The 14,833-nt window shown below is 38.2% G+C and overlaps 1 protein-coding gene across 3 annotated transcripts in view; it reads right to left on the bottom strand.

The window, feature by feature from the left end:
- DCLK1 (doublecortin like kinase 1) overlaps window positions 1–14,833 on the bottom strand; it is a 228,149-nt gene that overhangs the window by 52,590 nt on the left and 160,726 nt on the right. For 2 of the 3 annotated variants that reach the window (XM_079304891.1, XM_079304890.1), the window contains exon 6: window positions 11,829–11,923. In XM_079304891.1, the coding sequence (XP_079161017.1) occupies window positions 11,829–11,923 (95 nt within the window). Of the gene's footprint in view, window positions 1–4,602; window positions 6,183–11,828; window positions 11,924–14,833 lie in introns of those variants that run through there. The other variant, XM_079304892.1, reaches the window with a different exon arrangement.

Below are 14,833 nucleotides of genomic sequence, written 5' to 3'. Positions count from 1 at the left end.
GTCATATTGTTTCCTTTACCTGTGTGTATATCTTATTTTAGGCAGACCTATTTACCAGCAACCGAGAGTATTTCAAAACTAGAACTTTCATCAGGCCCACAGTTCTCTCTAATAAAGTATGAACATCAGCTGAAGCATCAGGCTGGCAGATGACATGTCAGAATTTGTAACACCTCTCTTCCCCCTTCCCTGCCAAACAAGAAATAAAACTAGGCTATGCATGTGTGGATATGCATTTTTAAAGAGTGGAAAGATGTATCAGAATATTAGGTACTCGTTTTAAAACACCTTAGGTATGTTTCAGTACTATTAGATTTTTGCAAGCATATTTTCCCAATATTTATCTTAGGAGAAGGGCTGCTGGGACTCAGCTGTTGGTAGGGAGCTGGTACCTTGCTTTGGATACCCTACTAATTCCCCACTTCATACTTCAAATCTATCCCATCATGTGCACACAAAGTTACCCATAAGCAATTCAAGGCAGTTATATTTATTTCACAACACCCACTACAAATCAAATTCTTCCTTGATGCATTTCTTGTATCTAAGCCCTGAGTTTATTACTAAAAATGACACTAAATGCATCTGCTGTTTAAAGGAACCCATTAGGATGCATGAATCCCATATGCTAAGGTTAGATGGACAATGTTGATCCAAAATGAACAAGCAATACCAACTGCAAGAATTTTGTTACAGCCTGTTAATCATGTTTCCAAAATAAATTCTCTGAACAGTGTGTATTTTTAATATATATTTATTACATCACTTACAATAATCTACATTAATGTTAAATCTAGCAAAATAACAAATTGCAACCAGGATGACGTGGTCAAATATGAAACACAAGTACAATACAGTATGATGAAACAATGGCACAAAAATGAAGGTGATTTTTGTCAGCTGATTATAAGAAATAAAACATTCATCGGTGTTTATTTTGCAAGTTTTACATGTCTTGTTGATAAATCAACAGCTTTCTTTTTGGTTTCCTGCATCACATTAATACAAAAACGGTATACTTTTAAAAGCAAATATCCAAGCACTTTTCATTAAAAAAAATAAGTGTACGCATAACTTTGTAAAATCTTAAACTTATGTTGTAAATGTGCCAATATTTACAATATCATAGTGCAACTAAGAAAACGAAGAGGCCTTAGCACAAACATTAGCTCCTCTTTCACTAGAGCCCAAATTCCAAAACACTGTATTGCAGGGCAAACCACAACCTAATTACCCCATATAACATCAGACAACAAGTACACGCTGAATATAGCACAGCTTTCTTCACACTTCACTGCTGAGGGTTAACTGAAGCGAACTGGAGCACAAGCACAGACACAAAACCGCACGGGAGCGCGCCAGTGCGCCGCGTGTGCGCGCCCAGCCCCGCGGGCACGGCAGGGCTGTCACCTACAGAGCCACTGCCTGCCACGGCAAGACTGTCACCTACAGAGCCACTGCCTGCCACGACAGGGGTGTCACCTACAGAGCCACTGCCTGCCACGGCAAGACTGTCACCTACAGAGCCACTGCCTGCCACGACAGGGGTGTCACCTACAGAGCCACTGCCTGCCACGGCAAGACTGTCACCTACAGGGCCACTGCCTGCCACGACAGGGGTGTCACCTACAGAGCCACTGCCTGCCACGGCAGGGGTGTCACCTACAGAGCCACTGCCTGCCACGGCAAGACTGTCACCTACAGAGCCACTGCCTGTCACAGCAGGGGTGTCACCTACAGAGCCACTGCCTGCCACGGCAAGACTGTCACCTACAGAGCCACTGCCTGCCACGACAGGGGTGTCACCTACAGAGCCACTGCCTGCCACGACAGGGGTGTCACCTACAGAGCCATTGCCTGCCACGGCAAGACTGTCACCTACAGAGCCACTGCCTGCAATGACAGGAGTGTCACCTACAGAGCCACTGCCTGTCACAGCAGGGGTGTCACCTACCGAGCCACTGCCTGCCACAGCAAGGGTGTCACCTACAGAGCAACTGCCTACAACAACAGGAGTGTCACCTACAGAGCCACTTCCTGCCATGACAGGTGTGTCACCTCCAGAGCCACTGCCTGTCACGGCAGGTGTGTCACCTACAGAGCTACTGCCTGCCACGGGGACTCAGGGTGCTCAGACACAGGCCAACTCAGCTGCCCAAAATGGTCACGGCAGCAAGAACTGCTCTGCTCAGCAGACCCTGGTTTCTGGATGGAAGGGCTTTCCTGGGGGAAGCACACCCATTTCCAAAGAGGGTGACAAACGCTTGCTTGCTTTGCTCTGCGCATAAAGATATTGTTCTCTGTGCTTTGTAAAGTTACTTATCATCACTCAGAGTTACAAGCTCTTGTCACTAGCAGATAGAACTGAGAGTGAAGATTAAATGAAAACTGATCTTGTATTTAGTTGCACACCCTTAATTGGATACAAGAAAAAGCACAGACAACATTAATCTATGAATTAATCAAGTCATGAGGTAATATAGCACCATAAAGATTTTCTGTCTGTTCATTTCTCTACATTTTTGACAGAAACAGTAAACTTGGATTGATCAGAGGTTATTTTCTACATTACTGTTATTTCATTTTACATTCAGAATGCAGTTTTTGTAACATATGCACTATATAAAGTTCCCACTGCAGAGTGAATTATGAAACTGCAGAAGAAAATACTATTATTTAATCTGAATTTTTACTCCACACAATCTCAATCCAGGTGCTCTTCTATGGTATTGAAGACTATATATCCTTTCTTGTAATATAAATTTATAGCCACAATATTAATACCCCAGAATTTTCATCTTTCAGCCAAATATACCCTGTGGAAAGGAATTAAAGAGAAAAATAATGAAATGTAATGTGCTGTCTCTGAATTATTTCACAAATTGGAAAGCAATTTTCGCATTGAATAATGAATGTTAAAGACTTTTCCGATTTCAACAAAAGAACTTCTAATTTTGCATGACTTAATGTATTGCAGAACACTACCATTCAATAGAAGCCATAAGACTGAGCATGTCAAAAGAATACCAATTCAAATATTCAAATTTCAATTTAGGATTAATGTTTAGTCTGTGTGTATGTGCGTAGGGTTCTATCCTTCCCACCTTTGAGTCAAGGGTGGGTTTGCCACGAACTTCTGGTCAGTTTGAACTTAGCCCTTGCTTGTAGATGTGATCTCTTAAAACTGAACAGAATTCCCTGGGGTAGCTGCTCAGCAAGAAATGGTTGGTGCAGCTCCCCCAGCTTTAACAGAGCTGTACTGAATCCCACCAGATGAGCATCCTCCAGTTAAAACATTCCCCCACTTATTTGTTTGAAGTCACAAATGTGACGTAACAGCGCATGGGTTCAAAAGCCATTAGTCTATGTACGTGTGCATGTGCGTGTAAATATAAACATACGCCTTCTGTGCTTCACATGTGAACTGCTTGTTGCACAAAAGAAGAAGAGAGATTTAAAAAACAAAACAAAACAAAGTTGCAGAAAGCATTAGGGAAATAATCACAAGTATTCATAAAGCTCAAAGGGAAGAAAAGCTTTCACAATCTATACAAGACTCTTTAGCTACATCATAATCACCTTGGAGTAGGCACAAATAATGCAGCATACAGAGAAAACTATCAGAGGTTCAAACACTATAAAGTTGCTTAAGCTATTCTATTATGTAATGCAGCTGATGAAATCTAGGAACAAACTAAAACCTGTGCTGTTGCAAGTAGAACTACAGCATCAAGGAACACAATTTCAGTTTCACCCACAAACTGAAACCTTCTGGTCTTGCTCAAAAGAAACATTTCATTTCTGCTCATGTATAATGGGAATTACATTCCACACAAAAAAAAGGATCTCAAAGTCTATAAACAGTGTACCTTTTCAATCTCTAAGGGACTTTCATTCCTAAAATGAAGTATTAATGATACATCTTGCCGCTGAATAGCCCCTTAATACAAGTCATCTGGTGAAATGATTAAATGTTATGGACTAGCATATTCTTTTTTAAAACAGTCTTGATGGAGAACTCACTATGATAACAATTACTGATATAAGGTCCATTTTTCTTTTCCACAGCTAAGCAAAGCTGTGGGATTCAGGTTTGCTGGCAATCTGTGCTCCCAGCACAGAACATTCTTAATAAACTGCTTAAAGCAGCAGTCGCCTATATGGGAGAAGGGAAGAAAAATACAATTCCTGGAATTTATTTTCTTTATAGGAAAAAACAATTTTTGAAAGGTCACTAAATATTTTGCTCAATCTGGTCAAATTGCCTGAATTGTTAGAAACTGATCCCAATGCACCTCTGTATAATTTGCATTTCTCAGGACCAAGTAATAAATTTTGCAAAGACATTCCCTCATAACAGCTGAAAATGCAAGTAACCTCACAGCTGTGAACTTTTTCAGTAGAACAGGCAGCCTATGGATTATGGTATGGGGTAAGGGATGGACTGTTCTTAAGGCTGGGAAAAGTTTTAGATTGAAGTCTGACGAGGGAATGGCAAAACATGCATTTCAAAAGGGACTGCTTCAGCAAACCTGCCAGATCAACGACTTTCTCTCCAGGTGATACTGGAACCAGGTATTGGAAACAGAGAAGGTAAGTTTTGTATTCTGCTGCCCTTTCATTTGTTTTCACAAATATCCTCTGTAAAGAAAATTATGTTGATACAGTAAAGTCATAACATCACATGCCAATATTTTCCATCTGCTGAATTTTATTATGGACAAATCAGTCTAAAGGAATTATTACACTACATTTAGAAGTTGGCATGTGACAGCTAAACCTTTTCTTCAATTAAGTAAATTTTCCTGGTTTCAAAATATATTAAATCATCACTAAATAGCTAACCTCAATAGATTTTTGCTGAGAATCAGAAACACACTGATTTCTAATTCTTAAATTATTAGTATTTGAGAAAATGAAGGGAAAGGTATAAGACTTCAAAAGTGTCTATGGACTTAAATATAACATATGATGGGAAATGTTGCTACTATGTGAATTAAGCAGGCTAAGATTCTCACAATAAAGCAGCAGAAAACAAATGAAAATTAGTAGATATTTGTTAAGCAACTGGTTATAATGCACGACCTACTTTTACACTAAAGGAGTTTTGCATATTCATGCTGTACAAAAAGAGCACCCCTAGATACTGCAAAAACAGAAAAATTAGGTCAATAGAAGGATGATTTATAGTATCACCATTTCTGTAGGCTTTCTTTTTAAAATGCACAAAATGTCTCCTTATAGGAAATAAAAAATGATGTTCTTGTTCTTAACATAAGTGAAAATAATTAACTACATTCTGAGGCAAAATATATTTTCCAAAAGGTGTCACCCCATGTATGTCAGATGACGCTGCTAGCCAGCAGGCCCTCGCATTTCCTGGGTCAGAAATCTGTCCCTGTTTACTTGCAACACACGGATGATCAGCATTAACAGCACTTGCCAGGTAAAACATTCATAATGCCTGTGAACACCCTGCTGTTTTCAGTCGTCAGATGGCAATGCAGTGAAGAGAATTTGAACACTGCTTTGAAAGAATCACTTTTGCCCTGTGACCGCACAGGATTTCTTTGCTTTTTTTTTCATTTGGATAAAAAGACTGAACTTAGAGTGTTTCAAATGTGCGTGTTGGGATCTGACAGCGTGGTGCAAGCAGTTTAATATGGCAGGTTTTTGCATCTCTGCATTTTACCTATTCGCTGGTAAAAGCAAAGTACTTATTAACTGTTCATATCAAAATGAATAAAGATACATATGGTAAAAACAGAACATATAATCAGTACCTTAGATGATAAAAATAGTGCTATTCATAAATGTGCTCGCTATGGATTTGTGCGTTATATTCACCTTATCCAATCTTTGTGCCTTTGAGTATGCACAATGTTGTTCTGGATTTGATGGACATATTCAATGGCTCATTCATTACAAATTCTTGCATTAAAATGCAGTGATAAAGCCAAAAAATACCCCCACACTCTAGAATTAATTTGGCCCCATGTTGTTAATATTAAATATGCAAAACTCTTTTGTGCGATTCACTATTACTGTAAATTAGCAGCTACTTTCTTTAAAAATGTTAAACCTTCATCAAATCACAAACCATAAACATTGTTCCATTTTCTCTTTTACACTGAGTCTCCTACTGAATCCATATCATCCGAAGAGAGTGGGCGATACAGGTCCTGTAAGATGAAGTGCAGTATAGATTTGTTTATTCTGTTTGATTTGTTGCATTGCAACTGTCTTATATTCTTTTTGTTACTGTGGACCAGAAGACATGTTTAACACAAAATATACATGTTCTATATATTCATATTGTTGTCTTAATGTCATATTATAATTTTTAATAAAAAAATAGATGATTAGTAAATAAAACTAAAGTTTCAATGTACAACATATTCTCAGAGGCAATTACTTTTTTCTTTGAGTCTTTCCTATTAAACACTATTCAAACTATATTTGTCTGTTCTGGAGAGTCTCCTAATGGTTTGGAAATCTGGAAACATTAATTTAATCTCAAAGGGAACTCATTTTCCTTTTGGCTGTTTCACAGTGGCAGAGTGAGTGTTTACCTTATATAATGTAATAAAAACTTGCCACCCCACTGGTGATACAGCACGGATGCAGCAACATTTGACCCCTGGGCTGCTGACACTGCTGCTGCCTGTGCTGTGCTGACAGTGGCACTCCTCTGCACAGCTCCTCTGTGCCCGTGTGTGTGTCTCAAAGGACAGCGTGTTCTACACGTGTCCCCCCATCACCGTCTCTTGCTGTCGGTAGCCAAGCAACCAGCTCATGACAGCAGAGTCTGAGAGGATCTGTACCCTTCATTCCTTCAACACACTCTGGTCCTCTGATGGATCAGACAATCCTCAAGTGCCAGAGGTGTTATGGGATGATACATTGCCCTGTCCCACCTACACAGCAACCATCATCAAGACACACAATCACACGGAATGAAAGTTCAAAAAAGAGAAGTGGTAGAGGACAGGGCACTGTCTTTTTTGAGGTGAATTAAACATAACTGATGGTTCAGAGGGGTTCTGATTGGACAGGTGCTCAGCATATCTCATAGCCATTCTCTGATACCTTTAAGGTGTTTTGGGGGATCCTTTCCATATAGAAAATAAGAACAAATTGCAACAAAAAATCCCTGTAAGACAAAGTACAAGAAAACATGAGAATGGAAAGCTGATGGGGCCAGCTTTTGGGTTCACCTTGAATGGGTTTGTTTTGCTTTTTATAATCACAGTAAGATAACCGAGATAAGAAATGAACAAATCTGAAAGCTGTATTACAAAAAAGGACCAGCTAAAATGAATGCTTCATAAATTTCAACCTGTGATCTCAATAAACAATGCAGGTTTATATTTTACTTGCAGGCATGACGTAAAAGGGATTTAAGTACCTTAAAGGAGTGTTGATTCCCTAGAATGCTTCTTTTGTATGTATTGTACCAAAGGGTGTGTATACACACAGTAGAAGACATTAGACTGACAGAGTGAAAAATGAGATCTTAAATACATTTCTATTATGTTGCAAACAATCTAGACAAGAGAACAATTTTAAGCAGTCAAGAACATCTTATTCTGAATACTAACTAGTTATGTAATTATTAAAATTTCTTTTGATAATATCCAATTTGGGAATTTCTGATACATACAACAGGAAAAAAGGAATATTTTGATTTGTTAGAGAGGGTAACACCCCAAAATTTTGAATGGTATCTCCCAGGTGACTGCTCTTGCTTCTGAATATAAAAAAGATATATGCATTTGGAACTGAAAAATGGTTCCGAATTTTAATATTTAGAGAATATTTTTGTGTCTATTTTCATAACTCTGTGATTGCTTTAAAGCAAAATTATTCAACAGATTTCAGTGTCATTTTCTCTACTTTTTCACATGCTTTTAAATACTTGAAAGTCTGAAAAAAGTTTTCCTCTCTGAAAGAATTTTTCTTGCCTATAATTAGCCAGAGAGCTGGTTTCTTGAAATTTTGAGGAGAATTTATTTATTATTTTGCATAGATTCATAAGAAGACAAAAATTGCTGAATGAATCAGACTTCTTGGCTACATACAACTAAAAAAAAAAAAATCCTTATGTACATAGAATTCAGCCTGTCTAATCAGTCAAGAGGTACCTTAAATCTAATTTTTCTTTATTCTGTAGGTTGTAACCTCTAGGAACATAGAAAAAAAAATTATTTTAAATGCCATGGCACTTGTTCTGAGTTTGCATAGTTAATGGCACTCTGTTGCAACAGAACTACATTTGTGGGCAACACAGCAATTCTACTTCAATCTTCTATTTCCAACCTAAATTTCAAATGTGTTAAACCTCTGGGAAAAAAAAAAAAAACAACCAAACACCAAAATTTAATGATGTTCATAATAATTTAAAAACTATAATCTCATTTTCTCATTTAAGAATAAAGAAATAAGTAAACGGCAAGAAAGAGTAGCTGTAGCACACAGCCTGCTAATTAAAATATTCAGAAGCTGAAAATTGGTTGACAGTTAGCTAAGACAGCTGATAAATTGTTCCTAGTTCACTTTCAACTTCGTGAATTACACCCAAGAAATTAATCTTTCAAATCTTACTTTCTTCAAATATAGACTGAGTTTCGCACAAGATTATAAAAATATAACTTTCACTGACTTCTGAATTTCTGGAAACAACTCAGCCACATACATATGCAAATGAAAAAGGATAAAATTTATCTTTCATATTCTGGCTTTTGAGGGTACAAAATTTTATATGTAGGGTTACAAGACTGCTGTTTTCCTGAGTATGCCCACAGCAGCATGGAAATGCAATGGAAAACCATCCTTCAAAGGCCAGAATTTATTTTTTAAAAAGTTGAGTGATGAAATGTCAGAAAGTAAGATGATTATTCCCTATTTTAAGCTGCCTAATGCACTCTGCAGGTCTTTACTATTCTCAGGAAGAAATCCCTCCCCTTGTGGAAGTACCTTGCTTTGGTGCCTCTTCCCAGAAGAAACTCTGGCAGCCTGCCTAGACCCCTTGGCATTGTGATGTCCCAAGCCTACAACTCCCTCACAGCACAGGATGGGGATGCTGAAGAGCTGATTGATTAGTTAATTCAAGGTGAACCAGGCTAGCCTAGGGGAAGTGCTCCTATCATCTTCCAGATCCAATGGCTACCACTGGCATTCCTTGTACCTGATGGCATGAGAGAACAGGAACTCCTGTAACTCTAACTGCAGAGGGAGGCACAAAACACCACAAACTACAGAGGTGAGCTGGTGCTCCCAGGAGGATCCAGCACCCTATTTCAGTTCTAAAGCAGTAGCTCTGTCAAAGTGCAGGTAAGGAGAGAAAGACAGAGCAGCCAGACAATCACCTTCAACTCCAGATCATGCCTACAGCAGCCAATACTCTTCTTTCAGGGCAGGAACACCTCACCTCTCAACACTGGGGACAAGATGGGAACTTAAATCCATCTCTTCTCCCTTGTATGTCTATCACATGATACCAGCACTTCAGCAACCTCCTAGGGAATAAACCTCATCCTGCAGCTGGCTTGTCAGCACTGTAGCTGAAGTCATTGAAGACAAAACAAAACACTTCAGGTTTAAATTTGGTTCATAACAATATGTTACATAAAATCAGCTCTCTAAGTAAAATTACAATGAAAAGACACAAAAAACTGTACTAAAACTAAACAGTATCATTTATACTGCTAACAAGGAAATTATGATTTTCAAGCAGTGCTTAATGCCTTATTTACTCATTGGAATGGACATTAAATCCTTTAATGACACAATCATATGTTTTAACACTGAACTTCTAACTCATTCACTTCACAAGCTAAACATAAAAGTAGAGGAAATAAATTCTCAGACTGAGTATTAAGTTTCCATCCCTGAACTTCTGAGTTGATTCTGTAACCTAAATAATGTTATTGCAACGCATTTTACATGATTGCAATCTATTTTTACATGAACATATTCCATGTTTCATCAGGTAAAAAAAATAAATCTGTCTAAAATAAAGCCAGACAAGCAAGAAAGGTCCTCTACCAAGGTCAGAATACAAATATTGGAGAAGAGAATTCAACTTTCTAACAATGTCTTATCTCTCCTGTACACTTCAACATTTGTTTTCTCTACAGTTAGCAATCTGATTTTGTTACTGCTGCATAGCACTTTGCATCCATAATACTGCCACTTGGTGATCTTATTACACTAACACATAAAAAGAAGCCCATCTGCTTTCCTCTTCACATTTGAAAGTCAGAAATCTTGTGCCTAGAAACCCCTTGAGTCTAATGGTGCTGATCACATGGTTCCCACTCACCCATCCACAAACATTAGCAGAAAAACATTTCTTCACTGTGGAGAGTAAAGCATCAGTGGTGAGAAAGAAAGTTTAGGAAAGTTACCAATGCAGAGACAGCCTTACAGCAAATGCAAATCCAATGTAAGCTGGTATCATCCATCTAAACAGACGCCCTCACATCACCAATGTATAATTCATTTGGAAGACTCTTTGTTCCCTCTCCAGTGACTTATTAATGATTCATTAAGAAGCCTTGAGAGCAAGAACAAACAGGTGGGGAAGACATTGCATTCAAGAAGATTTTAGCACCAGCTTATCCACTGGAACTCACATCTTTACTCTGTGTATGGGATGATGAAAACCATGACACTACCCTGAGGCTCCAAGCTGCTGCTCACTGGCTGTCCCTGCACTGCAAGATCACAGTCAGCTCCTGTGTCTGTAAACAAGTCATGGCAGAAACCAATAGCTGTATCCCAGACAGAGGTAAGACTTGGACATGCACAATTCCTCAGCTCCCTGGCAGACATCAGGTATGAAGAAGGGTCTGCAGGTTAGAAGGGAGTCAGGTCATGCTACAGCTATTCCTGATTTGGGTATCTGGGGAATCAGGTCTGCACCAGCTCCTAAAGTCAAGCGCTGCCAATTTTGCACATAATCCCTTTATTTTGAGAGGCACGAATTATGTCTGTTTGAAAACTGAAAAGGCAGAAAAAGCTTGTGTTCAAACTCTGTTTATAAACAAGTCTGAGATACAGAGTACTGCCTCAGGGATGCTTTCATTGACAACTGACCACAGTTTAGAAAACAGCAGAAAATACACAGACATCTGTCTTATTTCTTTTAAAAATATAAAATTAATTAAATCAGCATGTGGAGCTTTTGGGTTGAAGAAGTAATATTTTATCAGAGGGTTGCAGCAGTAACATAGGCATTAGCTTAGTTCTGGATGCCTAGGAATATTGTAGATTACTCCATACAGGATAACTAGGGGAACCTACAGCTGCAATCAACTCTCCTCCAGGAAAGTGACTGGCAGGTCTCACATTGCCTTGGTGCTGATAGTATCTTCACTGCACAAGGCTGTGATAAAACTGCTAAATTCCACAGTGCATTCTTTCACCTTGCTTCAAAATCAAAGCAGTCTGTATGTTGTGCCAGTGACATAATGCCCAGAGAGAGTTAGGAACAAAAGAGATTTCTTTGATATTGTCTTTCAGTTGTGAAACATTTGGAAAAAGAAAGTAAAACAAGCAAACAAAAAGTTTTGTGAAAAAGGAGAGAAACCCCTGGTTTTTTCCCCCAAGGAGAAACTACTTTTCAGTATACTTAGCATTTTGACAGACACAGAACAGTTGGATTTCACTTCAGGGTGTTTTACAAACACAAGGATTGTAGCCAGGCTCTTCTACTCTATGGCTCTACACACACACAAGGGATCAGAAGGGAGCAGGCTATTGGACAATGGCTATGCTGGATTCTCCCCAGCCATGCTCAGAAATCACTTTCCTTATTTCCTTACCCTCTGTTTCCTTAGGCTTCCTGGGCTGGTGGGAGATGGGCTTGGAGACTTCCCAGAGCGGGGAGTAGAAAGTTGGCTACCAGGGGTTCCATTCACTAAAAGGACAAGAAATTGAAAAAAATAAATACAAGGCATTATTAAAGAAAAACAATAGTTAAATCAACTTTTTTTTTCAGTCTCTATTGAACAGACTCATTTTCTTTTCAGTCTTTGTTTTAAACATTAAATAAGATCATTTAAAAATAATTATTTCCTTAGATTTTTGGCTCATTAAGACTTTTTTTTATGGAGTGAAAGCAAATAAGGCAAAAACCTGAAAAGAGTTTAGTCAATGGCAGAGAATATGATCATGTTTTCTTAAACTTCATTGTTGCTGTACTTGAATGTAATGGGAAACAAGATGCTTTGTTATCCTTAAAGGACACGTACATAAACCTTTTCATTTCATTTAACTGTGGCTTGAAGTGCTAAAAACAAAACATAGTATTGCTTGCAAGAACAAATCAGCTGCCTGCTTTTCCTCATTCAACAATTTGGAGTGATTTCTGCAATACTATCTGACCCAAACATCACCTCAGGCTTAACCCAGAAGGGCTTTCTGGAGGCAAATGAATTGGTTATAACTCCTCCAGTCTGACTTACAGGAAAGCATCACTTTCTCAAACAAGTAAGTTTCTTCCCATATGTCCGTGCCTATCTTTATAAAAGCATCTTCACATGCTCATGACATTATCCAATAAATTACCAAAACAATGCCAGCAGAGGACAGAATTCTATTACAAAGTAATCACACAAGAGGATATCAATAATGTTCACATTGAAGCACTGACAGAAACACTGTGAAGCATGTATCACATACACATGTAAATATTCTTAAACAAGCAACTGCTCTATCAGAGGCTACGCTTGTAAGTGCTTTGATAAAAAGAAGAGACAATCAGATTCCCAGATTCCGAATCTTAGGAGAATATTTACATTCTAAGGATATCAACAAGCCATTTGACTTACCTTCTATGAGTTCTAACATGGACAAAGTCTGACAGTTTAACCTAGGATAGGAGCAAGCAGCAATATTCCTGCTCTGTACTAAGGCAAGCTGCAGCCAAGCTGGGAAGCGATGGGATTAGTTAAGGATAGCTGGGGCTGCTCACAGAGTGAGCTGAACGCGATGCAGGATTCATAAGCAGAAGCCTTTTCTGCGTAAGGCTGACGTCTTCAGAGCAGCAGTGGGAGGTGCAGGTGCTGTCTTAGGGCTACATCAAAGGTGTCAATTAAGCAAAATGCTGCTGCTTCACAACGCTGAGCCACCGCAACCCCCACTCGCTTTCCATGGAGCCCCGAAAGCCTGAGCAATTTCATATGCTGTGCACTGAATCATAATGAGGTGCCTTTGGGGGCAATGTACCAAATGACTCATCCGAAAATCAAAATGACAATAACTCTTGTAAAACCCTGGCTGACTGGCAATCTAGCGAATGCTAATTCCTTTGGATAATACAGTAGGCATTTTTTAAAGATTCTTCTTACTTTTTACATAATACATTGTTCTTACTGGCTAATACTGGGCCCACACATTATAATTAAGAAATATGTATACCTACCACATCATACATATCAATAAAACCCCATTATTCTGCATGATAAAGGAAAATCACTTAATAGTGTTTAAGTGCTATGAGTGATCCAATACCAACATCACTTTGTTTAGGCATTGTTTAGAGTAAAGGTACAATATATTTGCATAACTATAGAAACAACAAGATGCTCTAATTGGATTTAAATAAGCTGTTTTTATAGAAAACCATTCCACTTATCCAGACTTCAATATATCTTTATACAGAGGACAACGATTTGCACATATCAACACTCATTCAAATATTGTACTAAGTGTAGGGGAATGGACATGGATACATATGCTCATACAATATCCAGCAAAACAACCACAGATCTGTCCAGCAGTTACTAAAATCAAATTTATTACTGATATCGCCAAAATAAATTAGGAAAAGAGCAAGATGATGACATCAAAAATTATCCTTCTAGAATCTCAAACTTGTCAAGTTGTAAAACATATCTTCTAAACGTCGATGGCATAATTTAGAAACTGACATTAAACTCCTACTATTCACACAGAGCTTGTCCTTGAGACTGCTGAGTAACAGGACTAGTGCTCTGCCTTCTCTTTAAACCTACTCCTAGGTCATATTATCATAAGCAAATTTAAGATAACAGATACATTTCAATATACCTTGTAGCACTAGGCACTGGTTCTTGTTCTTTATAGATTGACCCCTTCCCCATAACTTTCAACAATAGCTCTTCTTTAATTTACTATAGCAATCACTCTGTGCTGAAGACAAAAACTTGAGGCTACCAAGTGGAACCAGACAAATAGATGCAATGGTGTATTTAACTATTGACATATTTCCATATTGATGCATATTATGATGATGAGTATCTATTTAGGATGAGAAAACTAAGTATTGTTATAAATTCTAAAAATTACTTACTTGGCACCACCAGAGTATCCAGAGTGTTTAAACTAAGTTTGAATGCTCTCTTCAACTGCACAATTAAAAAGGAAAATTTTGATAGTTGTGCTTTTGTTGGCCAAATGTAATGTGAAATTGAGAGCACAATTATTAATTTGAGGCCCTCAGCAGATTTAAGTGAAGTTTTCTCACTTTCTTACCCTTATCTATAATATAAAGGTGCCAGTACATAAAACATGGACCAGGATTTTTGAGAGCTTACGAGGTCTCCCTATAGAGAGCTGATTAGGAAACTCTGGAGATGGCAATTAGCTCTGGAGATGGGATTCTTTTTAGCAATCTTTATGTACCTGTTGTATTGGCTTCTACATCTGAAGTAGTTTTCTAGACTTGATTTTAACCAAGTTGCTGTCATAACACAAGTTGTATCATCCCAAAAGCAACCATCTAAACCTGACCTGATGAATAATCTTCTAGGAGCATCCATTGCATTGTAAAACTTCCAAAGAAGAG

This window comes from Erithacus rubecula, assembly GCF_903797595.1.
Source record: "Erithacus rubecula genome assembly, chromosome: 1".
Taxonomy (NCBI): Eukaryota; Metazoa; Chordata; class Aves; order Passeriformes; family Muscicapidae; genus Erithacus; species Erithacus rubecula.
This window is presented reverse-complemented; position numbering and strand designations above follow the sequence as displayed.